This window comes from Pongo pygmaeus, chromosome 1 (genome assembly GCF_028885625.2).
Source record: "Pongo pygmaeus isolate AG05252 chromosome 1, NHGRI_mPonPyg2-v2.0_pri, whole genome shotgun sequence".
In the NCBI taxonomy this organism is placed as follows: Eukaryota; Metazoa; Chordata; class Mammalia; order Primates; family Hominidae; genus Pongo; species Pongo pygmaeus.
The window spans coordinates 114,678,810-114,697,140 of record NC_072373.2 but is presented as its reverse complement, the minus strand read 5'-3'; the positions used below and the strand labels follow the sequence as shown (position 1 = coordinate 114,697,140).

The 18,331-nt window shown below is 36.4% G+C and overlaps 1 protein-coding gene across 1 annotated transcript; it reads left to right on the top strand.

Moving 5' to 3' along the window:
* Positions 1-15,087: 15,087 nt before the first annotated feature.
* On the top strand, positions 15,088-16,034 carry TSHB (thyroid stimulating hormone subunit beta). The gene is made up of 2 exons (XM_054463050.1): positions 15,088-15,250; positions 15,698-16,034. The coding sequence occupies exons 1-2, from the start codon at positions 15,089-15,091 to the stop codon at positions 15,950-15,952; spliced, it is 417 nt and encodes a 138-aa protein (XP_054319025.1). The 5' UTR covers position 15,088; the 3' UTR covers positions 15,953-16,034.
* The last annotated feature ends 2,297 nt before the right edge of the window (positions 16,035-18,331 follow it).

The following is an 18,331-nucleotide window of genomic DNA, read 5'->3' as shown; positions in this document are numbered from 1 at the left end:
GTTTCCTTCTGCTGGAGCTTCCCACACCTGCTTCCGCTCTGACCTCCACAAGAATTCCCCAGCCATGGACGTGACTTTTTAATTTTTCCTTGAGGATGTGACTATAAGGTATGTTGAGTAGGGCCATTTTGCTTTACTTCCAAGTGTGTTCAGTGGCAAAGACTAGTTACAGATAACCTTAGTGTGGTAGGTTTCTCAAATGCCAGCTGTAGTAGCTGTGTACCAGGTGGGTGAACAGGCTTATGGTTTTCTGAGAAGCTGGAGGGGTGGAGGCCAAAGAAGCTTCTCTCATTCTCAATTGCTGTGCAGTTGTGTCAACAGATTTTGTATTTGGTTGTGCTGCTTGACCTCCAGGCCAGTAGGTGGCACTTGCAGGTAAGAGATGGCTATGGTGGTGGCAATTGGGTTTATCTTGATCTTTGTTTACCAGGAGAAGTTTTCCAGTGTTCCAGGCATTGGGCTGTGCTGTGGAATGCTCAGTGGTTTGGGTTCTATGCTCAGCCTCAGTGGGAGTTGTGGGGGTGAAGCTGTTGGAGCTGGACTGGGCTAGCCTGCACTCAGGCTTCCTAATGGTGGGTGCAAGTATCTGCTCTGATGAGCTCAGGAGGCAGTTGCCAAATTCCTGGAGATATTCCCACGTAAGGAGTGAAAAACAGCCACTGCACAAAGTTCCTTGCATGGGAATGGAGGGGTGGCACAAGCTCCTTGACTAGGTGAGTGGGTGGGATACTTACTTAATTCTCACTCCTCAGATCCAGCTGTGCTCACTCCCTCATTTTGACCAGGAGAGCAAGGTTGGGCACTCAGTAAAGTTGCATGCAGATTGGCTTTAGATTGCAAAGCTGTTCATGTCTGCAAACTTCACCACCTGTGCAAAACCACAGGTCTCCAGAAAACTTCCTCCTTCTCTGATCCCATGAAGAGGCAGAGCTGAATTCCAGTGCCCATAATTGCAGCACACTCCAAACTTGCTCCTCAGTTCTATCTGTGGGAGCTCCTCCCTCACTCCAGACACAGGACTCCAATCTCCAGCCCAAGACTCTCTAATGCCCATGGCAGGCACTGCTGCTAAGTAGCCCTATCCCACCGAGTTTGGGATGAGCCAGGATTGAGAATAGTATTTTCTAATTGGGTCCCAGATTTGAGAAAATGCCTAGGACACTGCTCAGTGTCTTTTCTTCTCACAGTATCCAAACATTTCCCCCAGTTAGCTCCAGGGCTTGGGAGGGACAAGGTGATTTCCCCTGGCCTGGGAGGCACAGTTCCCCAATGGAAAGGTAGACTGTAGAGTGATATGCTTTGGGTCTGTGTCCCCCACCAAGTCTCTTGTTGAATTCTGGTCCCCAGTGTTGGAGGTGGGGCCTGGTGGGAGGTGGTTGGATCATGGGAGTGTATTTCTCATGAGTGGTTTAGCATCATCCTTTCAGCACTGTTCTTGTGATAGTGAGTGAGTTCTCATAAGATCTAGTTGTTTAAAAGTGTGCAGCATCTCCCCTCTTACTCTGTCTTGCTCCTGCTTCTGCCATGTGAGACACTTTGCTCCCCTTTTGATTTCTGCCATGATTGGAAGCTTCCTGAGGCCTCCACTGAAGCAGAACCTGCTATGCTTCCTGTATAGCCTGCAGAACCATGAACCAATTAAGCCTCTTTTCTTTATAAATTACCCAGTCCCAGGTCTTTTTTACAGCAATGAGAGAACGGACTAACTCATAGAAAGACACCATCTCCCCTTCTCATGTACTGGGGCTTCACTCACATTTCTCAGCCAGATGCTGCTATGCAGACTGCCTGCCTACCTTGTCTTTCCTGAGATCTGAAGTGTCCTTTGCTTTTCTTTTTTTATTTTATTTTATTATTATTATACTTTAAGTTTTAGGGTACATGTGCACAACATGCAGGTTTGTTACATATGTATACATGTGCCATGTTGGTGTGCTGCACCCATTAACTCATCATTTAGCATTAGGTATATCTCCTAATGCTATCCCTCCCCCATCCCCCCCACCCCAAAACAGTCCCTGGTGTGTGATGTTCCCCTTCCTGTGTCCATGTGTTCTCATTGTTCAATTCCCACCTATGAGTGAGAACATGTGGTGTTTGGTTTTTTGTCCTTGTGATAGTTTGCTGAGAATGATGGTTTCCAGTTTCATCTGTGTCCCTACAAAGGACATGAACTCATCATTTTTTATGGCTGCATAGTATTCCATAGTGTATATGTGCCACATTTTCTTAATCCAGTCTATCGTTGTTGGATATTTAGGTTGGTTCCAAGTCTTTGCTATTGTGAACAGTGCCACTATAAACATACATGTGCGTGTGTCTTTATAGCAGCATGATTTATAGGCATGGGCAAGAACTTCATGTCTAAAACACCAAAAGCAATGGCAACAAAAGCCAAAATTGACAAATGGGATCTAATTAAACTCAAGAGCTTCTGCACAGCAAAAGAAACTACCATCAGAGCAACCTACAGAATGGGAGAAAATTTTTGCAACCTACTCATCTGACAAAGGGCTAATGTCCTTTGCTTTTCTGTTGAATTCTCGTACTCCTTCTTGAATAAAAGATCACAGTGTGAATCTCTAAACACTGTTTTGCTTCTTCCAAGTAGGTGAAGGATGCTAGAAAAGCATCTAATCTTCCATCATGGGGGAGAAAAGCAGAACTGTTTTTTAAATGTGTATTTCACTTGGGTTTTATTGAACTTCTAGGATTTGTGGTTTTATAGTCATCAAATTTAGAAATATTTTAGCCACATTTTTTCAATTTTTTTTGGTCCCCACTTTAATTCTCACCTTTTGTTCTGGACTCCAATTACATGTATTTTATTCTGCTTGATATTATTCCACTAAGGCTTTTTAAAAAACTTTTTTTCCCTGTGCTATTAATTTTAAGTAGTCTCTGAATTAGGTATTTGTTGCTGCTCAACAAATTATTCTAAAAATTAATAGGTTAAACCAATGATAAACATATATCAAATGATTTCTGTGGATCATGAATTTGGGTGTGACTTAGCTAATGGTTCTGGCTTGGAGTGTCTCTCACCAAGTTGCAGTCAAGATATTGTCTTAGGATTGCAGTCATTTGAAGACTTAATAAGGGCTGAAGATTTACTTCCAAGATGGCTCATTACATTGTTGATAAGTTGGTTCTGATTGTTGGCAAGAGGTCTCTGTCCTTTGCCATTTGGACTGCTCCATAGTTGCTGTCATTTGAGTGTTTTTGTGACTTGATGGCTGACTTCCCTCATAGCAAGTGATTCAACTGAGCAAGATGAAAGTGGAAATGTCTTTTATGACAGCTTTAGGAATCACATAACTTCAATTCTGCTCCAGTCTGAAGATCACACAGACATATCAAATCCTGGTATTACACAATGGGTGGGTATTACACAATGACACAAGTACGAGGAATTGAGGATCATTGGTACCATCTTGGATGTTGGCTACCATGGTTACTATCTTGGAGGTTGGCTACCATGGTTTCTATTGTTATGTCTTTAAGTGTACTGATATTTTCTTCTGAACTATCCACTCTGTTTTTCAGTTCATTCGGTGACTTTTCTTTTTTCATTTTGCATACTGTATTTTTAATCTCTAGAAGTTCCAATTGGGTCTTTTATTATACCTTTTATTTCTCTTTTCCTCATATTCATGTTTTCATTTAGATTCTTAAGCCTATTAAAAATGTTTGTAAAAGCTCTTTTAAGGTTCTTGTCTGTGAATTTTATTATTTCTGCCATTTTGAGCCTGTTTCTATTTATTGATGTTCCTTCTAGTAGGGGTCATATTTTTCATTTCTTTGCATGCCTAGTAATTTCTTATTGGATGCTGGACATTGTTAATTTTACATTTTAATAAGTGAGTTATATTTTGTTATATCTTTTAAAGGAATACTGAACTTTTTTCTGGCAGATATTCATGTTACTTGGTTCACTCAATCCTTTTGAAAGTTCCTTTTTATCTTTGTTCAGGAAGGTTCAGAGCAGCCTTAACTCTAGAGTTAATTTATCCTCACTTTTAAAGCATGACTTCTCTGAGGACTCTACCTAATTATGTATTATGATACTTCTCCACTCTGGCTTATGAAAGCACAAACTATTTTTAGACATAAGTAAGCTCTAAGAATTGTTCAGCCTCCTGATTTTCAGTGATCTTTCCTTGGCTTCATAGTTTCAACCCCATCATATACAAATTGGTCATCAGTCAAAGACTCAATGAAAATCCCTTTCAGATCTCCAGATTTTCTTTCTAGGCAGCTCCCTCCTCTTCATTTCTCTGTCCTAGAAATCCTAGGCATTTCAGCCTCCCTGAACTTCTATATGTGTCTTCACAATTCCTTAAGAATGTAATCTCTGTTGGGTTCTCCCTCTCTGTGCTGTAGCCTAGAAACTGCCTTCAGGTTTCTAGGACAATCACAGGGCTTAACTTATTTGTTTCTTTTCTCTCAGTATCAGCCTTGTGGTGCCTATTATCCAAAGTCTATGAATAATTGGTTCATATATTTTGCCCTGTTTTCTAACTGTTTTTAGTAGAAGGGAAATTCTTATACCAGTTAATCCTTGATGGGTGAAAGCAGAAATATGTTTGGCTTTGGGGAGAAGCTGAATAGTCTGGGCACTGACCAATGAAAACAATTGTTAGTAGTGCTGGAGTAGAGACTGGGAGGCCTCCTCTTGTGCCAGGCAGGGAAGAGCTTTTCCCTACTCTTGACTTCCTTGAAATCAAAATGTGTTTACCTAAACACATTTTGGTCCTCTCCCTATTCCTTTACTTACTTTACCTATGGGGAGGTTCACAAAACCTGGTTCACATTTTGGGCTAGAATAGCTGGCTTAGTGCTGTTCTCCTGCCTTCTTTTGGGAGTAAGCCCGGAGGGCGATATGCTGGTATAAGAAGGAGGCACGTAACTCAGTCCCTGGGATTCAGGGTGCTCACTGAGTTTGAAGTTCCTGTGGAACGAGTAATTGGAGATGTCTTGTAGGGAGTTGGATACATGGGTCTGGGGCTCAAGGAGAGATCTGGACTGTTATTTTATAGCTGTGTGAAGAAGATGACTGGTAAGAAGGAGTTTCTTGAGGGCAGTGTCTGGAATGAGGTGGAAATCCCGTAGATTTGTTGAACAAATGAATTATTGAGTTCATGAATAGCCATTGTTCCCAATAGAAGATAATTCTAAACACTAGGAAAACTCATACATATGTAGTGAGACAAGTTAACTTCATTATGGATTTGTTATTCTGTGACTACCACTGATTAATTTGCTAACTAAATTTTTGATTAATTTTTGCATATAATCATACTGCAAACTTCTTTAGAAATAAAAGGTGTGCTAAAAAAAGATAAGAAAAGTTGAAAATTTTTGGGTGAGATTAATAGCATATTGTTCATTAGTTGCTGAGAAGTGGTTATAGCTGTTATTGTGAGTACAATTAATACTGCTCACATTATTCAGCCAGATAAATACTATCTAATTACCAAGAGGTTATATAAAGTAACATAAGAGAAAGAAAGATATTATACTAAGGGATAGAGAAACTAGTTTTGACATACGGGTAAGGAAAATTGGATACCAATCTGACTTTATAACACTACAAATTTTATTACAGAAGATGTTAGCAATTTCTATTAACATTTATAGATGACCTTAATTTCAAAAAATGTTTTGAAATAGAAAAGAACTTGCATACATTCATGTAAATCTGGTATACAAGGGGCTTTAATCTGTTACCAAAAGATAAAAGCAAATTGACATAATTTTTATACATATTAAATCAATTTTGTCTTCTCACTTGAGAGATTTAAAATAATAAATTGATCAATATGCAGATAGGGTGAACTCTGTTTGCTACCAATTATCTGTATTAAGAAAAAAAGCATTGAAAGGAATTAAGTAAACAAACAGGTTTTGTTTCATGTTGCAGGCCATTTTAATATGACTCTTACTGATAACTCAGGCTTAAGATGGCTAAACTGATTATTTTAAAAGTGTCTATATTGCCCAGGATTTTAGAATTTTATGGATATAGAGAACAGTAGGAGCTAGAAAAGTACCCAGTCTTTGGGGTAAAGGATAATGTCAGTAAATCTGATTCATATTTTAATGCCACTTCTCTGTTTAGCTAAGTAAAGAGTATGAGTGTTTGTTTTTCTTTGAAAATGAGTTAAAATTTTAACGCAACAAAAACGATTTCAAGAAATTTGGATTTTTTCCTGACTTTGCCTATAACTATCTATAGAACATCAGAGCATTAAATAACCTCTCCATGGATGCGAAATGTCAGAATAGGATCTATGTTTCCATTTATTTATGTAATCAATATTTACTGAGTACCTAATATATAGCAGAGGCTGGTTTGGATTCTGAAGATATGGTGATGAGCAAGACAAACAAAGCTTCCATTTAAATTGCTTACAGTCTGGTTGGAAAGGGGGAGACAGAGAATAAGTATATAAACAAATAATATAGTATCAGAAAATACTAAGTGCAATGAAGAAAATATGAGATAACAGGATAAAAAGTGACAGTGGCAGTAGGCTGCATTAGACTTGGTGGTCAAGGAAGGGTTTTCTAAAGAAGTAATTTTTAAGCTGAGATGATAAGGAGAAAGCCATTCAAAGATTTGCTGAAAGGTTGCTCCATAATGAACAAATAGCAAATGTAAAAGCACTGTTCCAAGAACAAGTTTGGAATATTCTAAGGGACATAATAAATGAAAGGTGGAGAGAGGTGAGTATGACATGAAGTTAGACAAGTAGGCACAGATGATTTCCACCTACCACATTTTTTATCAGTTTGATTGAGGTATAATTGACATACAACAAATTGCATATATTAGTTTCCTAGGACTGCTATAACAAAGTACTATAAACTGAGTGGTTTAAAACAACAGAGATTTATTTTCTCACAGTTTTAGAGGCCAGAAGTCCAAGATCAAGGTGTCTGCAGGACCATATTCCCTCTGAAGCTGCTGAGCTAGGATGTATTCCAGGCCTCTGTTGTAGCTTCTGGTAGTCCTTGGTTTGAGGCAACATAATTTCATTCTTCACATGGCATTCTCCTTGTTCATGTGTCTGTGTCCAAATGTCCTCTTTTTGGAAGGGGATATATCCAATCATATTGGCTAGTGGCCTACTTTACTCCAGTATTATTTCATATTAGTTAATTTCATTTGTAATGAACTTATTTCCAAATAAGGTCACATTCTGATATACTACAGGTTAGAACTTCAACATTTGAATTCTGGGGATACATAATTCAACCCCTAACCCTGCATATATTTTGATAGGTTTTAACATATGTATATCCTGTAAAACCATCATCACAATCAAGATAATGAACACATTTTTCACCTCCTAAATATTTCCTCTGCCCCTTGGAAATCCCTCTTTCTTCTCCTTCCTTGCCTTTCCTCATCCCCAGGCAATCATTAATCTGCTTTCTGTCTTACATTAATTTGTATTTTCTAGTATTTTATATAAACAGAATTATATGGCATGTACTCTGTTTTGGTCTATCTTAATAATATTAAGATTATAACATAATTATTGATGTTCATGTCACTGCTGTGTCAGTAGTTTATTCCTATTCGTTGCTGACAAATATTCTACTGCATCTATATGACATATTTGTTTATCACCTGTGGATGGACATTCAGGTTATTTCCAGTTTGGGGCTATTAAAAATAAAGATGCTATAAATGTTTGTTTACAAGTTCATGTATGGATATATCTTATTATTTCTCTTAAATACTGAGGAGTGGAATGGTTGGGTCATATTGTAGGCGTATGTTTAACTTTTTGAGAGACTTATGGACTGACGAACTTGTACCATTTTATGTTTCCATCAAACATTGTGTACAAATTTCAGTTGCTCCACATCCTTGCTAACCCTTGGTATTTCCAATTTTTAAATTTTGGGCAGCCCAAGAAGTGTGTAGTGCTGTCATTGAGATCTTAATTTGCTTATCTCTGAGAATAATGATGAAAATTTTTCATCTGTTTACTTCCCATCTATATAATTTTGTGAAATGTCTATTCAAACATTTGCTTATTTAAAAAACTGGATTTTTTTTGTTATAATTGAGTATAGCAGGTTCTTCATATATTCTGTATACAAGTTTTTTATCTTATGTATAATTTGCAGGTTTCTTTTCTTTCAGTTTGTGGTATGTCTTTGTTCTTTTAACAATGCCTTTTGAAGAGAGAAGTTCTTAATTCTGATGGAGTCCAATTTATCATTTTTTGAAAATGGATCATGCTGTTGGTGTTATATCTAAGAAAGTTTTGCCTAATTCAAGTTTTGCCTAACAAAAGTTTTATTCCATGCTTTCTTCTAGAAGTTTTAGAATTTTAGTTTTTATATTTCATGTTAACATTTGTATATAATGCAAGATATGTATTGAAGTTATTTATTTATTTATTTTTGAAAAGTATTTATTTTTATATATGGATAACGAATTGTTCCAGCACCATTTGTTGAAAATACTATTTATTTTCTACTTAATTTTGTTTTAACCTTTCTTGAAAATAATTTAACCACATGTGTACAGGTTTATTACTGGACCATATTTTGTTCCGATGATCTGTCTTAACACCACTTTCTTAATTATCATAGTTTTACAATCTTGAAATCAGCGATTCAATAAGATTTTCTACATAGATGGTCATGTTGTATGTGAATAAAATTTTACTCCTTCCTTTCCCATCTGAATGTCTTTTTTCCTTTGGCTTATTGCATTAACATTGCACTTACAGTACAGTGTTTAATAGAAGATGCAAAAGCAGACATTTTTGCCTTTTTCCTGATCTTAGAGGAAAGGTACTCTGTCTTTCAATATTAAGTATGATATTGATCATAAATTTTTGATGATGCCTTTTATTAAGTTATGAAGTTTTCTTCTATTCCAAGTTTGCCAAAAATTTTTTCAGGAATCTATGTTGGATTTTGTCAAATGCTTTTTGTGTATGTGGTTGTGTGTGTGTGTGTGTTTCCATTGAGATCATCATAAGGCTTTTAGTTTTTAGTCTGTTAGTAGGGTGAATTTTCTTAATTGAATGCAAACTAAACTTGCATTCCTGAAATAAATTCCACGTCAACCATGATGTATTATTCTTTTTATATATTGTTTACTTTGTTTTGTTAAATTTTGTGAAGAATTTTTGCATCTATGTTCATTTCATGAGGGTTATTAGTTTGTGGTTTTCTTTTTTGATAATGTCTTTCTTGTGAACTCTAGCTGCCTTGGGGATCCATGGACTCCCAGGTCTATCTCTTCAATTTGGTAATGCTTCTGGCCTCTGCCTTGGTAACTTTTCGTGCACTATGGCACAGAAACTTTCTCCGGGCAGTTTCTCCCTGTTTGTTTCCCATCTCTCTTGGATCATGTACTTTTGTTACCTGATGTCCAATATGTATAGAGACATTATTATATATATTTTTACTGTTTTATAATTATTTTAGGTGAGAAAGTAAACCTGGATCAGAAGCACAAATTCAACATGCCTGGATTCTTTCAACGGTATGAGATCGTATACACTAAGGCCTCTTTAGAAAGAAAATCACTACCCAAATGCATGGTATTTATTATAGTTCTTTTAGTAACAGGCCAAGTGTCTATCAGTTGCCCATTACATATGTACACACACATACATATATATCTCCCAGGGATAGGTGTATAAATCCACTAGAAAATGAGTTCCTGAATCAATGCTTTATACAAAGGAGGCACTAATTCCATTAGAAACACACATCTAACATTCTTACATTTATCATACTCCTGTGTTAGCATCTTGTCTGAAATTAGGATGGCACCCTCATTTCCAGTTTCCCTGTTTTCAAAATTATCTTATTACATAGCAGCTCACATTCCTAAGACTTTGGAGCCCCTGGCATGGCCATTTCTAGGTATATATCTGTTAAACTAAATGTGGCCTGAGGATACCTCTGTGTTGTAAGTTCCTACATAATGAACTGCAACCTAACTTAGTATGTACACTAACTGAAAGCCTAACTTAGGAGTATACTTTTGTAACAGACAGCTGAATTTCAGCTCATCACAGCAGCTGAGCTTCAGCCAATTACAGGCAGCCAGCTGATCAGACTTTGTCCAAGTAAGGCAAGTGCTGATGTATAATGAAATCAAGCTGTTTCGATATCTCATTTCTACTTTCTGTCCATAAATGCTGTCTGCCCACATTGAGGAGCAGAGCTCTGTGAATCTCTTCTGATTCTGAGGGCTGCCTGATTTGACAATCGTTCTTTGCTCAATTAAACTGACAAAAACAAGCAATGGGGAAAGGATTCCCTGTTCAATAAATGGTGCTAAGATAACTGGCTAGCCATATGCAGAAGATTGAAACTGGATCCCTTCCCTACACCATATAGAAAAATCAACTCAGCGTGGATTAAAGACTTAAATGTAAAAACTAAAACTGTAAAAACCCTCGAGGAGAACCTAGGAAATATCATTCCAGATGTAGGACCGGGCAAAGATTTCATGACAAAGACGACAAATGGAGTTTCAACAAAAACAAAAATTGACAAATGGGACCTTTAACTAAAGAGCTACTGCATTATGGCCCAGAAACTTTCTCCAGGCAGTTTCTCCCTGTTCGTTTCCCATCTCTCTAGGATTGTGTACTTTTGTTACCTGATGTAACAGCAAAAGAAACTATCAACATAATAAACACACAACCTACAGAATGGGAGAAAATATTTGCAAACTATGCATCTGACAATGGTCTAATATCCAGAATCTATAAGGAGCTTAAACAATTTACAAGCAAAAACTGAAGAACCCCGTTAAAAAGTGGGTAAAAGACATAAAACAGACACTTTTCAAAAGAAGATGTATACATGGCCAATAAGCATATGAAAAAATGCTCAACACTACAAATCATGAGAGAAGTGATATTACCTTTTAATAGAAACTGAAGAGGTCAAGCATGCCAATGTCATATAGCAAGTAAATGGCAGGGCCAAGATTTTATCTCAGGTCAGCTTGACATCCTGTCAGATGTGGCCATGTTCCTCAGAGAGTCATTCTTTCACACTTGTAAATTTTACTTAATATCTTAAAATCCCCCAAAAATATTTTGAACTATACATTTTGTTCTAAAAATTTTTAGCTGAGGAATAATTTTATATATCTTTACATGAACATTTAGGTAAAACTTGAAGCCCTCAAGCCCCAAATAAATTTTTATTCCCAAGACTTACTTAGATGATGTTAGAGTGTTTTTTGCAATTGGTTTTTCCCATTCTGTATCTATCTTTTATTAATATTAATAAATATTAATAAAGAATATATTTAAAAGGTAATTTTATTTTGAAACAGGAGAGAAGAAAATGCATGCTTTAATAATGTCAGTTTCCAGGTAAAGATATTGTGAGCTTGTTTGTCTAAATACATTTTATTTGGAGTTCAGTATGAATTTTCAATAGATGCTTTTCAGATAAGAAAGCAGTAAATCAAATGCAATTATATAAACAAGAAGATCAGAGGGATTATCCTGAAGGGTATAAAATGAACCAAGAGCTTTTAGTTTGGGTCATCACAGCATCTGCTCACCAATGCAAAGTAAGGTAGGTGTCTATAGTGAGAAGGCTCTGTGAAATGAAATGTTCTTAAGCTATTTTTTTTTCATTTTCACTATTTTATCATTTTTTAGAAAGTGGCGAATGCTGAAAGATAATTTGCTTCAACAGGCTCTAATATTTTAAATTATTGCTCCAAATTGTTTAGTAGTAGATGAAGGTGAGAGAACTACATACATAAGGAAAAAATTCATTGACTTAAAGAAAGAGAAACAACTGATTAGTTCCCTAATGAAGGATATTTGATATTCATGGCTTTCTTCTGTTTTCATTTTGATTTAAATATTGTTATCAATTTAATGATGTGTGTATTAAATCCTCTCAATTACGGTACTAATGGTCATCTTTTATGAAAATATACTTCTGGGAATGTTAGAGCAAATTCATTTTTGAGTACCTGCTGGGGTAATGTACTCTGTATTATAAGTTCTTTTTAGTTATTTAATAGCTAAACCTCATTTGATAGTGTTCAACACACACACAGCTGCTGTATAGTACATTTTGCTTTCTAGAAAAATATACTGCTTTAGTGAAGTTCCAGGATTATTCATAGGATGGGCAATTAGTTCTTTTCACAGTGAGGGATTTGGAGAGTAAAAATTAATGAAGGAAATTAGCAGAGCAGAGAGGAAAGTGTTTATTAAGAATGAAGCATTGGGAGCAAAAATAAGAGAAAAAAAGAGAGGAAAGGGGCAAAGAAAAGAACATATCTTGGAATAAGAAAATATGTTGAAAGTAGGGACATATATGGTCATGCATCCGAAGAAGGCATCTCATTATTTAGGCCCTGCCTGAAACCATGCCTTCTATGTTTAGGTACCCAACAAATTATTTATGATGATTTCAGAATAAGTAATTAAGTGGCAAAGATGAGAACTCAGATGACAATAAGGAAGAAATTGTGGCATATAACAGAGGACGGGATTAACTAACGCTGATTTGTACAGTGTTATATAGCTATATGATCTTTCTTATATAGAGTGCCAAGTGTTTCACATGTATTGTTTTATTCTTTTTATGATTTTAGGAAGGGACATATGGAAAAATGAAGACACAAAGATATTAAATTGCTCAGTTGCACGCAACTGCAATTAAGTCCTGAAGTAGAATTTAGATCACTAACTCTTATCAATCAATCAATCAGTCAATCAGATCTGACACTAATTTATCATATAGAATTACAGACTATTTGTGCTGAGAAGATTTTCATGATCATCTTCTGGTTCTAAGCCTTCCTTTTATAGGCGAGAAAGTTGAGGCCCAGAAAGATTCTGTGGGTGAAGTTTTACTATTCGCAATAAAGAAGTAAAGGAAAAAGAAAAGTTCTTGCTTTCTTTATGCCCACAAAGTTGTACAGCTACTGTGGCTGGTAATTCAGCACTTTCATTTTCTATTTTTGTTAGTTTAGAGTTCTACATTTATAGGAGAAACTTCAAAAAAATATAGAGTATCCATAGTTAGTATGACAACAGGAAAACCAAAACAAATTTTCATTCTACATTTTAAAAAGGGTCAGGTGTACTTGTCACTTTCTATTTTGTAGATGGGGAAATAACACGCAAACAGATTATACATTTTAGTCAAGTTCTCATAGATTTATGGAAGAATTCTGTTTCTTAATTTTTAGACCAATATTTTCATCACCAGGTCACCACATTGATTTTATACAGAATCATAGAGCTAAAAGTTAAAATATGTGAAGTTAATTGTTTCTTATAGAAAAAACTCAGTAGCTGGCTGTCTAAACAAGCAAGAACTATAATGACCATGATGGGTAAGCATTTTACATAATTTACCAGTTAGTAATTTTAAGATCCTACAGAGGATCATCAAGATCTGTATCTCTAAAATACTGGAACCAACTCTGTACCATAGAGGGAGCTCACATTTGAGAAGCGCTTGAGAAAGCCAGATTCCATGAGTAAGGAATTTGTATGTTTTTGCTCCTTAACTCAAATACCAAAAAAACCTTCCAAGGAATGTTTGAATATGCAACATTTCATTTAAAAGAATTTGTGAGAAAAACCCCGGTTATTTTAACCTTTAAAAGTTAAGTCTTCCTAAAATGGGTTAGTTTACTTTCTTGTGTAATAAGAAGTGTAGTAAACATAAATCTTTGATAATTGTAGGTCTTAAAGTCTTAATTTGGACTCTTTCAGAGCACAAGAACAATCTGCTTTTTTATTATTTGTGTTCATATTAGCTCCTCCACTGGACAGTCAGCCCTTTAGGTAAAGGACTGTATCTTTTCCGTTTGTGTCTGTCAGTGCCTGGTTCAGATGCTCAATATATGTTTATCTAATTTATCTGCAATTCTCATTCTAGGAATAGAAAGTTGATTGAAATGACCACTGATCTCTGGAATTTGACATTTAAAATAAATCCCTGGTAACCTGTGTAATGTGTTTTCATGGTTTCTTATAAGTTGATTGAAAAAAAATCCTGGTTAACCAAGGCTGAACCTATGAGATTTCAGTTTACAGAGGTTTCAGTGTATATAGCTTAAAGATGCTGTTGGGATATAACTGACAGATTTGGGGAAATCTTGGTACTTCTGATTATTGAACAAAATATTTAGTAAATTATAATTTATTTAATAGAACAAGCAAACAAGTTTATGTTCATAGACAACAATACTACTCCATTAAGGTATATATTTTCTTTACTGACAATGATAACTGAGAAGGAAAAAAATCCAAACACATCTAGCTAGCTGTACAATATTTGTAAGATTAAAAAAAATCTTCTTAATCTTCAAGGTGATCAACTTACATTCAAAAGTCTGAAATTTAATTACCCTTCCTCAGTAGTAGAACTAAAATAATTATGTCATAACATTATCCAGAGGGATAATGATATCAATATCATATCAATATGATATTGATATGATATATCCAATATGATATCATATCCAATATGATAACTATATCCAATCAATACATATTGATAATGATATCCAATTGATATTGAACAAGTTCTTCATCATGCAGGCTCTATTGAGAAGAATGTTCTGTTTCTGCCTAAGGCACTGTGGATCCTCTATTTTCTTCCATGCATCCAAAAATTATTTAATATTCATGGTTAACCCATAATGGAGCTGTCATCCTTGATTGTATTCTTCTAATTGTGTCAACCTTTTTTTTTTTTGCCTGTTAATCTTTTTGAGAACAAATTACATACCTGTTCTGTGTAAAATAATCTTTAATTTGTTCCAACTGTACATATTTCAACCTTAAAGGGATATCCTAAGGGTTTGGAAGTGGGATCAGGGGGTTCCTAGATTTCTGAGTTAGCCCCTTAACACCAGTTGTAATTTCAGTTGACCTTTTTTGGACTTTATCTTTCTGGTGTCTTCCTTGACCAAATGGTAGAATTATAAGCATGGTCACATGCATTGGGATGGTACTGAAGTTTGGTTATGCTTTTTCTTGGTTTCTTTGCCCTTTCTGATTTTAACCAATAGGTTCTTTAATTTTATCTTTGATTTAGCATGACTGCTGTCTTTCTGATGTCCATGCTTTTTGGCCTTGCATGTGGGCAAGCGATGTCTTTTTGTATTCCAACTGAGTATACAATGCACATCGAAAGGAGAGAGTGTGCTTATTGCCTAACCATCAACACCACCATCTGTGCTGGATATTGTATGACACGGGTATGTAGTTCATGTCACTTCTTTTGGCTGTAAATTATATAAGCCCTGAAGAAGTCCATTCCTATATGGAAAGGAAATGAAATAAATCACAACCTCATTTTCCAAATCTAATCGTTATTGGCTCCTTAGAAGCAGAGTACACAGGTTACAATATTATGTGAATCTACTCAGCACAATGGATACAGATAATTTTATAACAGTTTTATGTCCCAGCTTTACTTAAACCTTATCTGTTCCCATGATCAACGATAAAAGAGAGGAGGGTGTCACTTTTGTCTCTGTAGAATTCAACGTGGTTAAGTTGGTATTGGAGAATGGGGCTAAGGAATTCTTTCCCAGTTGTATTTGTGATGAAGGAATATAAGTGAATTTATTTTTATGTTTCTATTATCTATATGTTTCCTAAAGTCCTGTCACATTATACTCTCTTTTCTGTTCTTTCCCCAGGATATCAATGGCAAACTGTTTCTTCCCAAATATGCTCTGTCCCAGGATGTTTGCACATATAGAGACTTCATCTACAGGACTGTAGAAATACCAGGATGCCCACTCCATGTTGCTCCCTATTTTTCCTATCCTGTTGCTTTAAGCTGTAAGTGTGGCAAGTGCAATACTGACTATAGTGACTGCATACATGAGGCCATCAAGACAAACTACTGTACCAAACCTCAGAAGTCTTATCTGGTAGGATTTTCTGTCTAATAGTGATATAATTTGCAATTTGGTTAAACGTGCTTGCCTGAAATAAAGCTAATAAAAATACTGTGTTTCACAATATCTTCTGTTCATTTTGAGTATTATTTAATCCATATCCATACCTACATAGGCATTAGAGAGCTTAAGCGGTTTTAGAAGAAAAGGTGAATGAATGGGCCTTTTGGGCTCAGTTGAAGGTTGGTTTTCACATGAAAGAGCAGAGTGGAGGTAAAATGGAGAACAGGGATATGAAATGCCAAAAAGCTCACCTTGAGCAGTCTCTCCTAACAGAGGGCCAGGAGGTTTCTATGATATAGAAAGTGAATGTGGGATGACTGCAGAGTTACGAAGAGAGAGTAATGTGATCAAAAGCTGAAGGAACACATGGTGTCAAGATACTGAGACATCTACTTCCAAAGGCTAGAAGCAGGGCTGGCATGGAGGTGGGGAGTAAGGAGCATGTGGAATCTACAGTGGAGTGCTTTATTCCTGGTCATTCAAATGCACTGGATAAAACTCCACCCAAACTCGGAAGAGTCTAGGAACTATTTTCTTTAATTAATTACTCTGGTGCGCCAAGTGACCTATGAAAGTTATACCCCAAAAAGTCAGTTTACAAAGCCTAGAAAAGAGGCCATGATCATTTTACATGTGGAAGTCTAAATCCTTCGTAGGCCTTCAAGTAATAGGAGATGCTTTTCAGCATTTATACCAAAAGCAACTGGTGCTGTTTTGGCTTTTAATGTAATGAAAAACTGGTATGACAATAAAATGTTTTAGGGATGGGGGAGAGTACAAAGGGATTTGAGAGAGTGGAATTATCCTAAATTCTAATCTAAACCTCCATCAATATTGAAACACTGTTTTCTGGTAAATGTGCTTGGTAAGCAGCTGTTTACTTTTCTTTTCCTTCCTTAGATACTCTGTCATGAGAATTTGGTTTCAACAGATGATTGACGTGAGACAGACCTAGTGCCCTGTAGACTTGATCTAAAAAAGTTGATATATCCTCTATTTGTCCATTCCTTTTCATTCACACTGCCCCCACCAAGGCGAAAAACAGTTGTCAGCAGGGCCAGTTGCCTTTGCTGTATTCTATAGCCACCAGTTAAATTCAGCTAGGCATACTGTAAATGTCTGTATGCTGATAGTGCACGGGGTGGGCTGAGGAGGGTGGTGGTGGTAGTGGTGGGGTCCTGTAGATGGATTAGTACAATGGGGAGGGAATAGATGTGTATTTACATACAAAAGTCAGAACCCACATTATTTTACTTTAATATCTGAAATTGATATTTGTGTGGTCTCCACATATTAATCTAGGGTTTTGGGTTCTCATATCAGCTGATAACATGGACATTTAAAGCTGCATACCACTTAAACTGTGTGTCAAATATAGATCTTTGATTAATAAATAAAAAGTCTAATGTTCAAATCTAACTGGCACTAGTCACAAATGCCTTCATGGATTCTGAAAAAGTTTTCTCAAGGATTTGAACTGTCTGAGTCTAAGTGCAATAAAAATTCTTTTATAAAGGTAACTTCCAGTCTACTGTTCACTGTTGGGTTCTTCTGTACTTGCTCATCTCTCCTGGTTAATCCCCACTTATAAGACAACTCTATCTCACTTTCTCTACTTCTGCTACCCTCCTTCTACCTGCTCTTTCTGCCTGCTTAGCATCCATGTCTCTTCTTCTGGTAGCTGCACCTTGATTTCCCTCTGGGGTTCTCTTCACCTCCAGTTTGAGTTCAAGTGGTTTCAGTGAGGATAATGAGGGTGGGTATGCTACTAGGCTCAACCAAACCTGGACTATTAGAAAGAGAAGTGGTTGGCCTGTTGGGGTTCCTAAACTGATAAAATGTGAGCCTGGAGTTGCTGCTGGCCATCTGTGGCATCCCTTGGAAACAGCTAGCTGTCCAACCCAGTGGAGAGCAAGAGAGACTGAGGAGAGAGAGGCCTATTGATATCATTTGAGCCTAACCTGAAGCTGGCTTCACCCCTTAAAAGAAACCATAACTTCCCTTTTCTGCCCAGTTAGAGCTAGGTTTCTGACACTTGCAACTGGGAAGTTCTGATAGATTCAGCTCTTTCCCACTAGTTTCAGAAGATGCTCCTAGTTCCACTCCTCATCTCCCCTAGGACTTTGTTGTTTGCTCTCGTATTTTCTCTTGCTTCCTTTTTCTTGATTCCTTCTTTTCAGTATGAAGAATCCTTAAATCTCTTCCCATCGTAAAAAAAGCAAAAGCAAAAAAACCACTCTCTCTTGATCTTCTGCAACCATCTAGTTATTTGCCCCCTCTCTCCTTGAGTTCTTATTTCAAGTTTTTTTTTGTGTGTGTGTGTGTGAAAGAGCCCACTACACTAACCAACTACTTCCTCACTTCTCA

What these genes read in the sequence shown, in the direction of transcription:
- TSHB (XM_054463050.1), top strand. Translation starts at nt 15,089, where the DNA reads ATGACTGCTGTCTTTCTGATGTCCATGCTTTTTGGCCTTGCATGTGGG. An exon ending in CTGGATATTGTATGACACGG is followed by an intron (nt 15,251 to 15,697) that starts GTATGTAGTTCA and finishes TTCTTTCCCCAG; the next exon opens with GATATCAATGGCAAACTGTT.